General features: G+C 36.8%; 2 protein-coding genes across 11 annotated transcripts in view; one reads left to right on the top strand and one right to left on the bottom strand.

Moving 5' to 3' along the window:
* Positions 1–20,465, bottom strand: part of C3H4orf46 (chromosome 3 C4orf46 homolog) — an 86,767-nt gene that overhangs the window by 38,812 nt on the left and 27,490 nt on the right. The window lies entirely within an intron of this gene.
* The window catches only part of RXFP1 (relaxin family peptide receptor 1), a 136,489-nt gene that overhangs the window by 98,911 nt on the left and 17,113 nt on the right, over positions 1–20,465 (top strand). For 4 of the 9 annotated variants that reach the window (XM_058721033.1, XM_058721030.1, XM_058721031.1 and 1 more), the window contains 6 exons: positions 1,595–1,666; positions 5,931–6,002; positions 6,089–6,160; positions 6,777–6,851; positions 16,595–16,666; positions 19,147–19,218. In XM_058721033.1, the coding sequence (XP_058577016.1) occupies positions 1,595–1,666; positions 5,931–6,002; positions 6,089–6,160; positions 6,777–6,851; positions 16,595–16,666; positions 19,147–19,218 (435 nt within the window). The remainder of the gene's footprint in view (positions 1–1,594; positions 1,667–5,930; positions 6,003–6,088; positions 6,161–6,776; positions 6,852–16,594; positions 16,667–19,146; positions 19,219–20,465) is intronic. The other 5 variants (XM_058721035.1, XM_058721034.1, XM_058721032.1 and 2 more) reach the window with 5 other exon arrangements.

Raw genomic sequence — 20,465 nt, 5'->3', positions numbered from 1 at the left:
GTGACATGTAGAATAATGAAACTGGACCACTTTCTTACACCATATACAAAAACAAATTCTAAATGGATAAAATACCTAAATGGGAGCCAGGAAACCATCAAAATCCTAGAGAACACAGGCAGCAACATCTTTGACCTTGGCTGTACCAACTTCTTACGAGACATATCTCCAGAACCAAGGGAAATAAAAGCAAAAATAAACTATTGGGACTTCTTGGCACAGAAAAGGAAACAGTCAACAAAACTAAAAGGCAGTCTACGGAGTGGGAGAAGTTATTTGCAAATGACATATCTGATAATGGGCTAGTATCCAAAATATATAAAGAACTTTTCAAATTCAGCACCCAAATGATAATAATAATCCAGCTAATAAATGGGCAGAAGCCATGAATAGACATTTGTCAAAAGAAGACATCCAGATGGCTAATAAACACATGAAAAGATGTTCAACATCACTCATCATCGGGGAAATAGAAATGAAAACCATGATGAGATACCACCTCACACCTGTCAGAATGGCTAAAATTAACGACAGAGGATACAATAGATGTTGGTGAGGATGTGGAGAAAGAGGAACCAACCCTCTTACACCATTGGTGGGAATGCAAACTGGTGCAGCCACACTGGAAAACAGGATGGAGGCGCCTCAAAAAATTAAAAATAGAACTACCTGATAACCCAAACATTGCATTACTAGTTACTTACCCAAAGGATACAAAAATACAGATTTGAAGGGTCACATGCACAGCAATGTTTATAGCGGGACTATCAACAATTGCCAAACTATGGAAAGAGCCCAATGTCCATCAATAATGAATGGATAAAGATGTGGTATATACATACAATGGAATATTACTCAGCCATCTAAAAGGATGAAATCTAGCCATTTGCAACTATGTGGATGGAACTAGACTGTATTATGCTAAGCGAAATAGAGAAAGACAAATACTATATGATTTCACTCATATGTGGAATTTAAGAAACAAAACAGATGAACATAGGGGAAAGGAAAAAAGAGAGAGGGAAACACTCTATAAAAGACTCTTAACAATAGAGAGCAAACTGAGGGTTGATTGAGGGAGATGGGTGGGGAATGGGCTAAATGGGTGATGGTATTAAGGAGGGCATTTGTTGTGATGAGCACTGGATGTTATATGTAAGTGATGAATCACTAAATTCTGCACCTGGAACCAATTTTACCTTATATGTTAACTAACTAGAATTTAAATAAAAACTTGAAAAGCAAAAAAGAAAAAGAAGAAAATTCAAATATTAAATTTTAACTATCACATGTTTATCTTTACAACTAAGTTTCTAAATAAAAACTAGCCTAATCATACACGAATTTAATAGCAAACAAAATAACATATCTAGTTTCACTATTTTGTTATGGTTACCTTTTTTAATTAAAAAAAAAGTCTATTGTGGTAAATACATATGCTGTAAAATGTACCATCTTAAACCAATTACATTCAGAGCCATTAAGTACATTTATATTGTTGTGCCACCCACACCACCACCCATCCAAAGAGCTCTTTACATCTTGCAAAACTGAAATTCTGTTTCATTATGTTTTTTTATAATTATGTTCACAGGTGCCTGCAAAACAATAATATTAGATCCATATCCATCTATGCTTTCAGAGGACTGTACAGTCTTACTAAACTGTAAGTACCAGTGCCAATTAGTTTGCCCATTCCACTGTGGTCTGTCAGGCTGACCCACCGCCCTCCATGGTAGCCCTCCTGCCCACAACAGTTGAAGGGGCACGCAGGGCACTATGGTCGAGGGCATGGAATTCTGACTTGAACAGGCTTCCACTTAAGTCCTGATTCACCACTCCCTTGGTCTATAAACTTGAGCAATTTATTTTCCTTTCTAGGCATTGATTCCCTCTAGTGTAAGATACAAATTATAACAGTACCTTCCTCAGGATTGTTGTAAGAAACAAACGAGGAAATCCCTGGGAAGAATTAGGCGCACTACATCTGACGCATAAATAGAACTCAATACATACTGGCCATGGTGACAGGAATGATGGCCGTTAGAACTTATTCAAAATAAGAAATGCTGATGATAATTAGAATCTTCGAAGGAAAAAACCCAGACTTTTCCAGTAATTCTTTTTCCACTACTCCTGCTTTTATGAATACATACAGCGCTATAAGGTTAAAAGAGTAAAGCTTTTTTATTGTGATTAAATACATATAACATAAAATTTATCATTTTAACCATTTTTAAATGTGAAGTTCTGTGGCATTGAGTATATTCACATTGTTGTGCAAACATCACCACCATCCATCTCCAGAACATTTCATCTTCCCAAGCTGAAACTCTGTACCCACCAAACAGTAACTCCTCCTCCTCTGACCCTTGGCAATCACCATTCTACTTTCTGTATCTCTGAATATGACTACCCTAAGTGGAACCATACAATACTTGTCCTTTTGTGTCAGGCTTATTTCATTTAGCATGATGTCTTCAAGGTTCATCCATTTGTTTTTCCATGCACACCCATCAGTGAACATTTTTGGTTGTTTTTATCTGTTGGCTATTATGAATAATGCTGCCGTGAACATTGGTATATAAATATCTGTTTGAGTCTTTGCCTTCAATTCTTTGGGGTATATACCCAGAAGGGGAATTGGTGAGTCACATGGTAATTCCAGGTTTAACTTTTGGAGGAACCACCATACCGTTTTCCACAGCATCTGCACCAACAACATACAAGGGGACTAATCCCTTCACATCTTCACCAGCACTTCTTGTTTTCTGAGGTTTTGTTGTTTAAGAATTTGTTTGTCTTTTTAAAACAGCCATCCTAATGGATATGAAGTCGTATTTCATTGTAGTTAAAAGCAAAGCTTTTTAAAATTGGTTTTCTTGGGGCGCCTGGATGGCTCAGTCATTTGTTTGAGTGTCCAACTCTTGATTTCAGCTCAGGTCATGATCCCAGAGTCATGGGCTCAAGCCCCACATCAGGCTTCACACTCAGACTGGAGCCTGCTTGGGATTCTCTCTCTCTCTCTGCCCCTCTCCCCTGCTCATGCACTCTCTCTCTCCCACTCTCTAAAAAAATTTAAAAAATTAAGTAAATATATAAGTAAATAAAATAGTCTACTAAATGTTCCATTTCAGCAGCTGAACCTAACCTCCTATAGGAAATAATTGTATGGAAATATAAACCAAAAGGCACATAAATCAACAACTCCCTATATTTCTATTTCTGTCCCCTTGTTTTCTATCCTACACCACTTTTTTTAATCCTAATCCAAGAAATTCATTCCAGTCAGATTCCTAGTTTGTGGTATCAGGGTTTAGGATTGAGAGACAGCTGTCTAATAATTTTACTAGCAAAATGGAAGAAGGGCCCTGGAGACTCAGAGTCTTAACAGTAACCACTTTTACCAAGTCCTCTTCCCTTCTATCCCATCCCTGCTCTTTTGTGTCTTAGCAAATCACCCAAAGTCAATATCGGATTCATTCCCATCAGGCTCCTATCTTTCTCTCCAACCCCGCATAAATCTGTTCAAAACTTATAAGCAGTGTCTGCTTGGTTTAATGTTCAATGGGTGTGAAAGATGCTACAGTCTTGGTCTAGTATCCAACGGATGTGAAGGAAAGTACCACAAATTTTAAAGAGTTCCCCATCTCTTTCCATGGTTATTCATAGCACTGGACTATTGTTTAGATGTTAAAGATGTCACATACTTCTGGGTTTTCATAGATAATCATTAGATTCCTCCTTTCCATTCACCTGTAAATATTCATTAGTCCTTACAATGTGCAAATTTTTCAGCAAGACACCATGGGGAGGTGGCACCGAAAGATAAGTCAGACATGCTGCCTTCCAACAGTTTACACTTTAATATTTCAGGTAAAGGGCTTTGATACCACTGGGGCAAGGCATGCCTCTTGCTCTCCAGAGGCTTATGATCTAGGGTGGGAAACTATGCCAATATACACACAACAATTAGAGAACAATTAGAGAACGATGAAATCCGAAACCCGTGTTGTTCAGACCAAAATTCCTGTTAAGTTTCACTGAAACAAGTGACCGTTTGGGGTCTGGAGCAATGAAGGATGGCTGGGGAAAATGAAGAGGACTGGGAAAAACAGATGGGTATAGAGTACAGGGGTGGATCAAATGCTTTTACCTGGGGGATTGCTATTGGCTTTTAAAGGAGCCCCCTGAGGCGATCATGGGGAAGTATTGTAGCTATTCTTTACCCTTCCTGTGCCCAGATGGGGTTCTAGACCTACAAGGCAAGGAGAGAAGTGGCTCTAATATGGGGCATCATCTCCTGTTACCCCTAAGCAAAAGTCAAATACGGTGGGAACGGGGAGTCTCTCAGCGGGAGAAATTTTATAAGCTGTCAAATTATAAGAGTAGAGAAAAGTGCAACATCAGTGTGGTCCATATATCTGTGGAAGTGAAATTTGAAGTAAAACTTGCATATGAATCATAGGCAGAGGGGAAAAAGAAGACGGATATAAGAATGGGAGGCATGAATAGAGGCGTCATAAATAATATGTACTGAATGCTTATGACGTGTTACAACCCAATAAAGTAGGTACTAAGATTACCTCCATTTTAGAGTTGGGGAAACTGAGGCTTTCAGGAGTTAACTGCTTAAGGTCACACTATTAATAAGTAGCAAAGCTAGGAATTGAACTATCTGATGTCAGAGTCAGAGCAGCAAACTGCTGTATGGACATGGAGGTAGAAATAAACACGGCAAGGGGTACCTGGGTGGCTGAGTCAGTCAAGCCTCCGACTTTAGCTCAGGTCATGATTTCCTGGTTCAGGATTTCAAGCCCTGCATCAGGCTCTGTGCTACCAGCTCAGAGCCTGGCACCTGCTTCGGATTCTGTGTCTCCCTCTCTGCCCCTCCCCCACTAGTTCTCTCTCTCTCTCTCTCTCTCTCTCTCTCTCTCACTTTTCTCTCTTTCTCTCAAAAATAAATAAAAACATTAAAAAGAAAGAAAGAAACATGAACAGAACAGAGTTGACTCAATCTGCAGAAGAGTAAGAACTGAAAAGGTGGATGTCAAACTCCTTAACAAGCATACAATGTTGCCATGTCCTTTTTTCCAGAACAGTCCCTGCCTGCCTCCCAGGTTCATCCCCTGTCCCTCTCCACAATGCCTTCATGGTGAGGCCTCACAGAAATACCTGGTGATCCCTTACCTTGTTGTTCTCTCTCATTTCTCTTGCCTCTGCATAAGCCATCTCCTCTGCCTACGTTAACTCCTACCCATTCTTTGCTTTGTGAATGATATCTTCATCCGAATCTCTATCCATCCAGTTGTGCATTCTCTAGTAAAGCCTTCTGTCTCCTGACTCTCCCGAGCATTGCAGTCCCTGCCCCCAACAAAGGCAGATGCCTTCTCCTCTGCAATTCAGAGCAACCCTACATTATATGCTTCTCTTTTCCCCATGTTGCAGTAATAACCTGTTCATACTCTGTCTTCCCTTTAGACTCAAAGCCCCTCAAAGAAAGAGATGATATGCCTAGCACACTGCCGTAGAGTACAGGTACCCAAAAAAGTTTAATGAATAAAGGCATAAATGAATGGAATGACTGATTGATTGATTGATTGATTGTGGGGGAATTAAAACCTAGACATGAAAAGGTAAGTGATAAAGAACTTTTAGAGACCCAAAAGAAGGGAAAAGATCTGATAAGAATAGTATACAAGAAAATCTAAGATGGATGATTATTGTTTTTCCTTTCCTTATTGTTAGATATCAAGAAGGTAACACATTTGGGGTGCCAGGCTGCCCCAGTCAGTAGAGCATACAACCCTCCGTCTCAAGGTTGTGAGTGTGAACCCCACATTGGGTGTAGAGATTACTTAAAAATGAAATCTTAAAAAAAGAAAAAGAAGGAGATAACACATTTACTGTAGTCATTTCTCTTTTTTCAGGTATCTCAGTCATAACAGAATAACTTTCTTGAAGCCGGGTGTTTTTGAAGATCTCCACAGACTAGAATGGCTGTATGTTTAATTTATGTGTCATTTTATAGTATTAGTTTTTATATTCTAAATATATAAATGAATCCATTTTTTCTTCTGGCTGGCAGGATAATTGAAGATAATCACCTCAGTCGAATTTCCCCACTAACATTTTATGGACTAAATTCTCTTATTCTCTTGTAAGTACTAAAAATTAAGACAACTATTTCAATGGAAAGAAAAGACATGAATAAAAGTTACTGCCTTAAGTTTAACAGCATTAAATTTGGAATTGTTCAAGCCCCAGAAAGGCCTTTCTGACTAAAAATCATCTCTTAATCATATCCTATGAGGCTATATTGTAGTTTTAACAATTATATAAGACCTTCTGTCCTCTAGAACATCAGCCCCTCAAAACTGAATACAGCCTCACTGCTATATTTTATTGAAATATTCTCAAGCATACCACTACTGCCCTGTATTCATCTTAGTAAAAATAATAATAATAATAATAATAATAATAATAATAATAATATTCATTTAAAATCACCTCCTTCTCACTACCCACTTTTGAAGGGTACAGGCTTTTTTTCAGTTACTAACATTGCTGCTTCCTCCATATGACAACTATCATTTGTTGAATTTTATTACTAACAAGCACTCAAATATAACAAAACTTACAGAAAAAAAAAAAAGAAGATAACTAACTTAATAGATTTTCATGGTTTCATAAAGAATAATGATAATACCATATTTGACTCTAGATGAAAAAAGAACCAGAAAAAGGTGACTTCTTCTCTTTCTTTTCTTTTTCAGAGCACTGATGAATAATGTCCTCACCCATTTGCCAGATAAACCTCTTTGCCAGCACATGCCAAGACTGCACTGGCTGTAAGTTGCTGTACCTTTCCTTAAAGGAGTCAGCTAACTTTTCTGGTTTTGCCTAGTTCCCTTTGGATATTAGGTTTTTAAAAATGATAGGTTGTTAATGTCATATCATATTTCCTCAGATTACTTTAGCATGTTTTTGTTACTGAGCAGCCCCATTGTCTAAACTAACTCCTCTAGATTCTCGCCAACATAAAACATCTTTAAAAACAAAAAAAATTGAGAGGCAGGAAGAAAAAAGACAGAAAGGAAGTCACAGTAGCTATAGAACATCTCCTCCTCCTTCCCTCTGTTGATCTATTTTCACCTTTTAATTTGATACAGAAAGACTAAATCACTCTAGCCTCATTCCTAAATTCTGCATAATGAGAACATGATATTTAGAATTTATATTTAACTCTAATCACAACAGAATATGTTCCATAAAGTTTTTTACACAGTAGCTTTGCATATGATAATAAGAATCACTCTAACTATTAAGAATCAGTAAATTTGCCTATTTAAAACACAGTAAAAATGAAGAAATAAGTGGCCAAAATAACTGTTTAAAAGTTCAATCAATAAACCGCATATACAGTATTATATGAAAACCTCCTCTGTGTCTCATTTTGTGTGAAATTCTCAGAAGTTTTGTTTGCTGTTTAATTTTTAAGCTCACAGCAGATTAGAAGTGCCAGATTAAAAGTAGAGGGGAAAGATGAAGTTCAAAACATCAGTGAGAAGTGACAACTATCAACCTGATAATAAAGCAGGAATGGGAGTGCTATAAAGAACAGACATAATAATTCAAAACACACTAGTTTGGAACCATTTAGAAGACAAACATCCCCAGAGTCATTACTAAGTCCGGAGGGCGTCTTGGTATGACAGCACAGTACCCGCATTGATGACAGCTAAAGTATTCAAGAAAAGGGCAAATTAAGTTCAATCTCCTTGTTGTAATTAAATTTTGTTTCAAATGAACACATTAACAGTTATTATGTGCTCAGTAATCCAAACTTAATAATAAAGCAAAATTGGTTAATATTTACATACATAAATTAGCAATTAAAAATTCATGCACTGACACCAGCAGCAAATGTAGGAGATATTATGCAATACACTAATAAACATTTCCTTTGCCTTTAAAAAGGCAGCCAAATATACATCTCAGATAAAAATTTAAATGATTAAGTTATACTACTAAAGAGGTGGACTTTTTACAATTTCATCACTAAAGTTACCATCTTTAAATTTCAGCTATCTAAAATAACTCATTTCATATGCATTCCTGATAACATTATCCCAATTTTAATGCCAGTAATAATAATTTTTGCTTTATAAGTATTCATTTATTTTAAAGCTAATCACAGTGCCATAGCCAGTAAAGACATTAAATCAGTAATCAAAAATCTCCCTCCCAAACAAGTCCAGGGCTGAATGGCTTTCCAGGGGAATTCTACAAAACATTTAAAGAAGAGTTAACACCTATTCTTTTGAAGTTGTTCCAAAAAATAGAAATGGAAGGAAAACTTCCAAACTCATTCTATGATGTATCAGTGTGATACATCACATTAAAAAAGAAAGGATAAGAACTACACGATCCTCTCAATACATGCTGAAAAAGGATTTGACAAAATACAACATCCTTTCTTGATAACAACCCTCAAGAGAGTAAGGATAGAAGGATCATACCTCAACATCATAAAGGCCATACACAAAAGACCCACACCTAATATCATCCTCAATGGGGAAAAACTGAGAGCTTTCCTCCTAAGGTCAGGAACACAACAAGGATGTCCACTCTCACCACTGTTATTCAATGCAGTGTTGGAAGTCCTAGCCTCAGCAATCAGACAACACAAAGAAATAAAAGGCATCCAGATTGGAAAGGAGGAAGTCAAACTTTCACTCTTTGCAGATGACATGATACTCTATGTGTAAAACCCAAATGACTCCACAAAAAAAACTGCTAGAACTGATCCAAGAATTCAGCAAAGTCACAGGATATAAAATCAATGTACAGAAACCAGTTGTATTTCCATACAGCAATAATGAAGCAGCAGAAAGAGAAATCAAGGAATTGATCCCATTTACAATGTGCCAAAACCCATAAAATACATAGGAAGAAATCTAACCAAAGAGGTGAAAAATCTATACACTGAAAACTATAGAAAGCCTATGAAAGAAATTGAAGAAGACACGCAAAAAATGGAAAAACATCCCATGTTCATGGATTGGAAGAACAAATATTGTTAAAATGACTATACTTCTCAAAGCAATCTACACACTCAATGCAATCCTTATCAAAATACCACCAGCATTTTTCACAGAGCTAGAACAAAAAATCCTAAAATTTGTATGGAAACAGAAAAGACCCCGAATAGCCAAAGAAATCCTGAAAAAGAAAAGCATAGCTGGAGGTGTCACAATCCTGGACTTCAATTTGTATTACAAAACTGTAATCATTAAGACAGTGTAGTACTGGCGCAAAAACAGACATGAAGATCAATGGAGCAGAAGAGAGAACCCAGAAATGAACGCACAAATGTTTGGGTAACTAATCTTTTTTTTTAATGTTTTTATTTATTTTGAGACAGAGAGAGACAGAGCATGAGCAGGGGAAGGGCAGAGAGAGAGGGAGACACAGAATATGAAGCAGGCTCCAGGCTCCGTCAGAGCTGTCAGCACAGAGCCCGACACGGAGCTCAAACTCACAGACTGTGAGATCATGACCTGAGCCGAAGTCAGACGCTCAACCAACTGAGCCACTCAGATGCCCCATATGGGTAGCTAATCTTTAACAAAGCAGGAAAGAATATCCAATGGAGTAAAGACAGTCTCTTCTGCAAATGGTGTTGGGAAAACTGGACAGTGGCATGTAGAAGAATGAACGTGGACCACTTTCTTACACCATGTACAACAATAAACTCAAAATGGATGAAAGACCTAAATGTAAGAAAGGAAGTTATCGAAATCCTAGAGGAGAAAACAGGCAACTACCTCTTTGACCTCAGCCGCAGCAACTTCTTACTTGACATGTTTCCAGAGGCAAGGGAAACAAAAGCAAAAATGAACTGTTGGGACATCATCAGGATAAAAATCTTCTGTACAGTGAAGGAAACAATCAGCAAATCAAAAGGCAATTGACAGAATGGGAGAAGATATTTGCAAGAGACATATCAGATAAAGGGTTAGTATCCAAAATCTATAAAGAACTTATCAAACTCAACTCCCAAAAAGCAAATAATCCAGTGAAGAAATGGGCAAAAGACATGAATAGACACTTCTCCAAAGAAGACATCCAGATGGCCAAGCAACACATGAAAAAATGCTCAACATCACTCATCATCAGGGAAATAGAAATCAAAACCACAATGAGATACCACCTCACACCAATCAGAATGGCTAAAATTAACAACTCAGGCAATAACAGATGTTGGCAAGGATGTGGAAGAAAAGGAACTCTTTTGCACTGCTGGTGGGAATACAAACTAGTGAAGCCCCTCTGGAAAACAGTATGGAGGTTCCTCAAAAAATTAAAAATAGAAGTACCCTACGACCCAGCAATTGCACTACTAGGCATTTATCCAAGGGATACAGGTGTGCTGATTCGAAGGGGCACAGGTGCCCCAATGTTTATAGCAGTGCTATGGACAATAGTCAAAGTCTATATAGAAAGAGCCCAAATGTCCATTGACTGATGAATGGATAAAGAAGTGGTATATATAAATATAATGGAATATTACTTGGCAATCAAAAAGAATGAAATCTTGACATTTGCAACAACATGGATGGAACTAAAGTGTATTATGCTATGTGAAATAAGTCAGTGAGAGAAAGACAAATATCATTATGATTTCACTCATATGTGGAATTTAAGATACAAAATAGATGAACATAAGGGAAGGGAAGCAAAAATAAGATAAAAACAGAGAGGGAGACAAACCACAAGAGAATCTTAAAATACAGAGAACAAACTGAGGGTTGCTGGTGGGGTGTTGGGTAGGGGGAAGGGCTAAAGGGATGAGAGGCATTAAGGAGGAGGACACTTTCTGAGATGAGCACTGGGTGTTACATGTAAGTGATGAATTACTAAATTCTATTCCCAAAATTATTATTACACTATATGTTAACTAACTTGGATATAAATAAATAAATAAATAAATAAATAAATAAATAAATAAAGTGCCTCTACCTTGCACATGAACTTTAATTTAGCAAAGCATAAACTAAAATATCTGATAGATGTGTTGGTAAAAATATATATCTATTCTTTAACTGATTTAGTGGAAAAATACACATAAAATAAAAGACATATGACAGCCCAGGATAATTTGCTTGCAAGATACATGACAGGCAATAGATTAAGGCCTTTATTATAGTTCTTTCAAAGCAAAAAATAAAAACTGTAAACACCACAACAGAAGTTGGGAAATTCAACAAGTTAGAAATATAAGTAATAAATAAGCACATGAGGCAATAGCCAAAGGTAAACTAAAGATCAAGAGGGTAAATTAAACTTACTCCTATATGAGACAACACAAGTTTATTTGTAGGCAGGAGAAGTGGGTATAAAGAATTTGAAAATACAGACAATGATAGGGATACACTATGGAGCAAGGTGCTGGAGATGTGGAAACAGACAGAAAAAATCAAATGTGATACATATATCACATTTAAAATGAATGAACCAGCCCTACTTCAATCAACATGGCTCAGTTTCAAGAACATAATATGAATTATAAAGAAAAAGTCATCGAAGAGACATGTATTACAATTCTATTCCAACAATATTATGCTTAGGATATAGAACTGCAAAACAACATTGCTCCCTTTCTACTGATGAGAAGGAACTTTATCATCTACAAAATAATACTGAAGAAAAATGGACTTTAGAACAGGGACTATAACCAAGGATAAAGAGGTATATCACATAATGATAAAAGGGTCAATTCAGCAAGAAGACATACTAATAATCTTAAATGAGTAAACAGTTTCAAAATGATTAAATGATAACCACAGAAGTATAAAGAAAACTAACTAGGAGTCATAAGACACCAGTTAAAACCAACAAATCCACTAAACTGCAGATATTTGATATTCCTAAGGTGAAAGATTCCTAAGGTGAACATTAATAAAAAGCATATAACTGATCAAAATCATATGGTGGGAGAGAAGTAAAAGAGCAGAAAGGAAAATAATATATACTCATTTTATCATTTCTTATTATAGGAAATTAATAAATATTGTTATTCTCTAAGAAAGACAATGTATTGGGGTGCCTGGGTGACTCAGTCCATTAAGCACCTGACTCGGACTCAGGTCATAATCTCATGATTCGTGAGTTTGAGCCCAACATCAGACTCTCTATTGTCAGTGCAGAGCCTGCTTCAGATCCTCTGTTTCCCTCTCTCTCTGCCCCTACCCTACTCAGGTTCACTCCCTCTCTCTCTCTCAAATATAAATAAACACTTAAAAAAAAAAAGAAGAAAGAAAGACTGTATTGGATAAAATTATCATTATAAATATAACCAATAGAATATACAAACCTTTCTAAATATTAAGAGTTATTTGTTAAAAAAATTTTTTTTAATTAGTTTTCTTTATTTTTGAGAGGCAGAGAGAGAGCGCGTGTGGGGGAGGGGCAGAGAGAGAGGGAAACACAGAATCCGAAGCAGGCTCCGGGCTCTGAGCTATCCGCACAGAGCCCGACGCAGGGCCCGAACCCACAAACCGCAAGATCACGACCTGAGCCAAAGTCGGACGCTCGACTGACTGAGCCACCCAGGCGCCCCAAGAGTTTTTATATTTGTTGAAAGCTTTTTAACCTATAAAACCATATAGTAATATTTTTAAAATTTTTTAATGTTTATTTTTGAGAGAGTGAGCGCACGTGCATGTGCATGTGCAAGCAAGGGAGGGGCAGAGAGAAAGGGAGAGAGAAATACCAAGCAGCCTTGGCACTCTCAGCACAGAGCCCACCACGGTGCTGGATGAATGAGATCGTGAGATCATGAGATCACGAACTCATGAGGTCATGACCTGAGCCACAATCAAGAGTCAGATGCTTAACCGACTGAGCCACCCAGGCACCGCACCACACAGTAAGAATTTTAAATAGAAGACTTAAGTCAGATATATTAGTCATATCAATAAACTTAAGTGGGCTTAACTTACCTATTGAAAAGAAAAAGAGATTTTCAAATTGGCTCACAAAACAAAACCTAATTCAGTGCTGTTTACAAAAAAAAAACAAACAAAAAACTATATCTAAGTGATTAAGAAAGATCAAAAATAAAAGGCTGGCCTAAAGTATTCCATGTAGATGCAAATCAAAATTTAAAAAGCAGGGATCATATTTTTTATCTAAATAAATAAAATTCTGGCCAATTTGCATTAAGCAACACTAAGTTCATTTAAATGCTACAATGTACAATTTCTTTTTTTTTATTATCTTTTTCATGTTTATTTATATTTGAGAGAGAGAGATAGTGCACAAGCAGGGGAGGGGCAGAGAGAGAGATGGAGACAGAATATGAAGCAGGCTCTGGGCTCTGAGCTGTCAGCACAGAGCCCAAAGAGGGTCTCAAACCCACAAGCCGTGACTTCATGACCTCAGCCAAAGCTGGACACTTAACCGACTGAGCCACCCAGGCGCCCCAACAGGGTGCAATTTCTAATAAAAGGCATTACATTATAAGTATATGTCCACCAAATAATTCATATAGTAACCGAAGGGAATAACAGGCATACACAAGGAATAAGACATAATAATCCACCTCTTTTCATCCGTGAAATATCAAGTATAACCAAAAGGGATATGAAGAACTAAATAACATAATTAATGAACTAACTCTAATTGATGTATATCAAAGTGCAATGTACTTCTCAATAACAGAACTGATCTATTTGGGACATCAGTGTGCCCAGCTAAAATACTACATTCCAGACTTCCCTGCATCTTGATGTAACCACATGACTAAGCTCTAATTAATGATGTGGAAGAAGTATCATGTGGACTTCTGGGGAATCTCCCTAAAAAGAAAAAGGCAGCCCCTTCCTCTCTTTCGCTATCCAGAAAACGTAGATATGATGGCTCAAGCTTAGCATCACCCTGGACCATGAAGACAAGGGCATGTAAACAGTGAATATGAAAGATGTTTCTAACAACTTTGTAAAACTACCATACTAGCCCTGGACTGCTTAACAGTAGTTGTGTATTTATGCTGTTATAGTTGGGTGTCTGTTATATGTGCCTGCACCTAATTCTGATAGAAATAAACCTGAAAGCAAAGAATGTCCAAAGAACATTCACCAAAATTGACCATATATTTTAGGACATACACATACATAAGCCAAACTCAAGAAAACAGATGGAGGGATTAGCCTAAAGCAGGAGAAGGGTCATCTCTTCCTCTTGAGACTAGAAGGAGACCAGGTGCATATACAGGTAAGTTTGTAGATGTTGGGCAGAAGGTCAAGGGCTTCTCCCTGCTTCATCACCTCAGTTTTCTCCATGAAACAGGAGCCAGAAAGGTTTTGGAAGGTAGGGGAGGAAGTAGAGGTTTACAAGATTTGCATGTTTAGAATGCCACTACATTCTAGGGGATAAGAGAGGAAGTTGAGAAGAAACAGCCAAGATTGTTGATGCTTTGGGGTTTTGTTTTTGTTGTTCTTCAGATCAAAGAACCATATTTTCACTTTCAACCAATGACCAGATTAGCCAAACTTAATGACCATGTATAAAGGGAAAAAATTAAATGGGTAGAATCAGAGGCTCATTAAGTTGGAAAAGTAATCTAGACATAAAGTAATGAAAACACTCCTTGTGAGCTCCCTTAGAGCTTGGAGCTAAGGAACAAGAAGCAGATTTGTATGCCTCAAACCAGATCCCTGTGTATCAAGGATAAAAACCTCTAATTGTGGGAAGAAAGCCAAAACAAATTCCCAAATAAATGTTAAAATAAACTCAAAATTAAACTAACAATTTAGTCAAAAGCCCCTAATTTATGGCTCGATGTGTACCTCTTACTGATTTATACCAGTGATGAATTAATACTAACTTAAATGCTTTTGTTCGCTTAATAGGAAAAAGAAAGTTACAATAGTAGCTAACAAGAAAAGTGTTATCAACTCACCTTAAGAATACTGTGTGAGACTTAAGAGAGCATCACCATCTGGTGGCAGACTCGTGGTAACGACAGTAAAAGAGGAAAGAAATGGACAGTCTCTGTTACTGACAATATATATTGTGAGCGACCAAAAGCTTAGACCAAAGCTGATGACCAAAAAAAGCAGTACCATAAGCACTTAATTTCCAATTTAATAGATTAGTAGAATTTTTCTTTAGAAGGATGACCTAGAATCAAGATTTAAGACTTAATGTAATATTCTGTATAGTACAGAAATCCTATCTACAAAATTCTTGAATTACAGTATATTTCCTCTGCTAAATATCTGTAGTGATAATAAGCTTATTCTCTGGACACTATAGATTGTGAGGTTGAACTTTAAATATTTTGTGTCATTCAACCAGAAAATCTAATTTTGCAATCTGATGCAACATAGGAGAACCCTATAATATCTTCTACAGCCTGACTTCAAATATATCTCTCTTATTTCGCCCTTTTCCATTACAAATACACCCTTTTCCTCAACTGACTTGGTTTCTAAACCCCTTACATCTTGGTCTTCCAGATTGTTCAAATATTCCTTGATTTGTCAACATTTATTTTTATTGCAATGCCCAAAATAGAACCAATTTTCCCACATGTGGCCTAGCCAGCAGAATATAGGTACTTCTTTTAATGCTACCCATGTTTCCCCTGCAGATTTTAGTAGCTGTGTCACACTTCAGCTCATATACTTTCGTCACAATTATTCTTGAATAGCTCTACATTATATGGTGAAGAGTAAACTAAGTGTTGGGGTAGACTGAGTAGATTTAAGGACAAGTATTTATTCCTGAAAGTATATCCCTAACCTCAGCTAACTCTTTCCTACAAACTTCCACGATAAACCTAACAATAAGATAAAAGACGGACAATAAAAGGATGCCTTCATGATCACCATGAAGAAGAGACACTAAACATAAGTTTTTTGACAAGTTTCACTGCTCAGACCAGACTTCTGATGGTGACATAGCATCACACAGCAAGAGAGTGTAAGTAGGGTCTACACTGATCTCCCTGAATTAGAAATTGTAAAGCCAAGGATAGCATTGGCTTGTGTGCCAATACAATAAAGCAAACAGTGGTGTTCTCAGTGGTAAAATGCTATTGAGATTTTTTCCAGGGGGTGTTTAGGCAAGGGAGTTAGAGGTGAAATATTTTTTTGGCAGCAGGATAATAAAATCTTCGACAGAGTGTAGCAAATAGGGTCACCCCACTTAGAGGAATGCTATTGGTAACCCTCTAGACAGATGTTTAATACAGATCACTATTAAATGTCTGTTAAGTGGATATTTATCATAACAAAGTTTTTTAATTTGACTTCTCATTCTCTTCACATTTCTCAGGATAACATATGTGCCTATATGAACATATGATACAGATATGACTCAAAACATTTTTACTATGAACACAGAAAAAGAAGCATTACATATATATATTATTTCAGCTATTATGTAAGTGGCTACATATGAGAATCTATATGAAACAAACAGTATGTGAAAAAAAGATATTTTATTAGAAATCAAATAATTCTTGATCAATTTATTTCTATGATTAAAATTTAGCTTTATTATTTTTGTTTTTATGTTTCAGGGACTTTGAAGGCAACCATATCCATAATTTAAGAAATTTGACTTTTATTTCCTGCAGTAATTTAACTGTTTTGTAAGTAGTGTTTTATCCTTTTGATGGCCTATCTCTTTACAAACAAAATGAATCATTTATGTGAACATAAGTTAGCATAAACATGCACAGTAATTATGGCAAATGTTCACTGATGACTTAAAATTTTCTGAAACTGAAGCATATTGGCAAAATTATTGGAGTTCAAACCAAGCTTAACAAAGATTCACAACATAACATGGATCATCGCAACGGTACTGTATTATTTGAGACCTGTTTTTCTCGAACTTAAGTGATACCCACTTTAATGGAAAGAAATGTTCACAGACCACCTAAAATCTCTCCTTGGATCTCAGTTTGAGAAACACCAAATTAGTCGTATTCTGTAAGAATGTTTGCCGTTTGCAAATTATTACTGTAAAGATTGTGGGGACAAATTGAATTACAACTAAATTTTTTTAAAACACTGCAGAATGTCTACACCCCTAACGCTATAATTGTGGACACCAGGATAAACTCTAGAATGTTACTGGGTATAATTTCTCCATCTGCCTCTCTGGCCTATTTTTTTAATTTATTTATTTTAATGTTTATTTACTTTTGAGAGAGAGAAAGGGACAGAGTGCTCATGGCAGAGGGGCAGAGAGAGAGGGAGACACAGAATCTGAATCAGCTCCAGGCTCTGAGCTGTCAGCACAGAGCCAGACACGAGGCTCGAACTCATAGAATGTGAGATAGTGACCTGAGCCGAATCAGACACTTAAGGAGCTAAGCCACCCAAGCGCCCCTATTGGCCTATTTTAAATTCACATGGCTTTTCCCATGAAAGTGAAGGATGCTGAGGTGTCTTGCAATATGAAAACACAACTGCCTCATTTACAGTTTCTCAGATCAGTGTTTTTCAAACTGTGGGTTCAAACTCACAAGTGGATGATGAAAGCAATATGGTACCTCCTGATTAGCTTTTTTAATGAAAGTTGAATTGAATTGGGTAAAAATGTCGCAGCACAATTTGGATCATTAAATGTATTGCTTTATAAATCTTGGCTCGTGTGGGTGTTTGTCGTGTCCCAAGGTAAAATGCATTTTTTTAAGTGTAGTTACCATGGGAAAAGTTTGAAAACCATTATACTAGAATTCATCTGGAAACCACACTAGAATCCATCTAGAAATCCATACTAGAAACCAAAAGACTAGGACCCCTGTGTACAGGCAATGCAATAGTTACCACTGATACAATAATTTTTTCTCCAGTATGCTCCCCCCATTCCAATGGGTTCAGGTCACTGAGATGTTTGAACTCTTGTGCAATGAGCTCAGCAGTCTTCGGGTGCAGGATGCTTATATATCAGTGATGCAAAAAACAGTTCCTACTAACTGCCCAAAGGAAACCAAATTGCAACTAAAGGCCATAGACCAAATAGATATTTGAAAAACTTACAACTTCTTTGTTGTTCTACTTGTATTTGTTTTTAAAGAAGCCTCTTTGTGAAGTTATCATTTGTGAATTTCCTCTTGGCAGGTGCTTGCTCTTTTCTGGTCTAGAGATCCTGGCAGGAGATGATAATGGTTTGGAGAGCTGAGAGGAAATAAATACTTTAGGATGGGACAAGACCAACCTCCAGGGTCGTGCCTCACAATGTTTAAAGAATTGGAAACATTCAGAACACATAAGATCAGTGCAGAAATGAATCAAGGGGTGCCTGGGTGGCTCAGTCTGTTAAGCATCCAACTTCAGCTCAAGTCATGATCTCACAGTTTGAGGGTTTGAGCCCTGCATCGGGCTCTGTGCTGACAGCTCAGAGCCTGGAGCCTGCTTTGGATTCTGTCTCCCTCTCTCTCTCTCTCTCTCTCTCTCTCTCTCTCCATCTCCCCTGCTTGCACTCTGTCTCTCTCTCTCAAAAATAAATAAACTTGAAAGAAAGAAAGAAAGAAAGAAAGAAAGAAAGAAAGAAAGAAAGAAAGAAAGAAAGAAAGAAAGAAAGAAAGAAAGAAAGAAAGAAAAAAGAAAGATAGAAATGAACTGGTCAAGAATTATATACAGTCTGATTCAACATCCCAAACTAGAGATCTTCTGAATTGGTCCAGCTTAGATTACACTTCCTTAGGTAACTCCACTCTAAATCACATCAACTCCAATGTGTGTGAGTGCTCGTGTGCAGGGTATTCTGTTAGAGAGACATGCGATACAGGCTGGAGAAGAGGCAGTTCTATAACAGCTCCCTGTGCTCTCGGTTGCATGATATTCAGTCTGTTTTCTCAAGCGTTGAAGTTTTCACTAACTCCCTTGCAGAATTCTTCCCTACCTCACTTAAAAAATCAAATAATTTTTTTTCATCATTAAAAATTTTGAGAAATTTAAGACTAAAACAAGACTGGGTAATTTATCATACTACAAGATACTTGATGTGCAAATCACTATATATAATTATTTCCTTTTTTTAGGCTGTTAATCCTCTCTCCAAAAACTCCTTTATCACTTACCTCAAAGAGCTACAACATATTTTTCTTTTTACTTTCAGGGTAATGAGGAAAAACAAAATTAATCATCTAAGTGAAAATACTTTTGCACCTCTACAAAAGCTAGATGAATTGTAAGTTTGATTATGCATATATTGATAAGACTTTTCTTTCTATTGTTTTAGTTCACACTTGTTACATATGTATGCTTTTATACATTTGAGAAATATTTATCTCTTTTCCTAGCATTATCTGTATACACTTTGAACCATAAATGAACTCAGACAGCTTAGAAAAATACACTTTAAAGTATATATAAAATAAGTATTGAGGAAAATGAGATTTTTTTTTCTTTTATTTTTGAGAGAGACAGCATGAGCAAGGGAGGGGCAGAGACAGAGGAGGACATATGATCTGAAGCGGGGTCTATGCTGACATCAGCAAGCCAGATGCAGGGCTCAAACTCACAAACCACGAGATAACGACCTGAGCTGGAGTCAGATGCTTCACTGACTCAGCCACCCAGGTGCCCCAAGGAAAAGGAGATAAAGGAAACATAGCTAAATAATAAAGTCAGGGTAAAATTAATAAATAAAATACATCCTCTGTCCCATTGCTAGAGAGGAACAGCACATTTGTTTTTAAGTTTCCTAAAGAGTTAGGATTCAGAGACCTTAAAACAAAAAGACATACTTTGCTAATTCTGGAAACAAAAGATAATCTTGGATCCAAAAGAAATCAGACATCCTTGGATAACATCCCAGCCTATAATAATGGAAGAGAGACATAAGTTGAATCAGCTATTTATAATGTCCCTTTTTTAAGATCAGTGACAGAATTCCAAAGAGTATTAAAAACAACTCACTAATAAACCAAAGCTTTGTGGCCCAAGCACATAGTAGCTGATTGTCAGAATAAAATATATATTGAGCAATGGATGAAGTCCGTGTTCTTCGGACAATTTTTTTATGTTTTAGTATTAATTTTCTCAATTGGATTTTTGCTAAAGTTTGAGCTAACAATTACAGTTGACCCTTAAACAACATAGGTCTGAACTGTGATGGTCCACTTGTACCTGGAATTTTTCAGTAAATACAGCACAGAACTGTAAATGTATGTTCTCTTTCTTATGACTTTCTTAATAACACTTTATTTTTTTCTAGCTTCCTTTATTGAAAGAATGCAGTATATAATACATATAACATACAAAATATGTGTTAATTCACTGTTTATGTTATTAGTAAGGCCTCTGGGCAACAGTAGGCTATTAGTAGTTAAGTTCTGGGGAAGTCAAAAGTTATATGTGGATTTTCAACTGCATAGGGGTAAGGCGGTCAGCACCCCTAACCTCCACATTGTTCAAGGGTCACCTGTAGTTTGG

Source organism: Neofelis nebulosa, chromosome 3 (assembly GCF_028018385.1).
Source record: "Neofelis nebulosa isolate mNeoNeb1 chromosome 3, mNeoNeb1.pri, whole genome shotgun sequence".
NCBI classification, from domain to species: Eukaryota; Metazoa; Chordata; class Mammalia; order Carnivora; family Felidae; genus Neofelis; species Neofelis nebulosa.
This window is presented reverse-complemented; position numbering and strand designations above follow the sequence as displayed.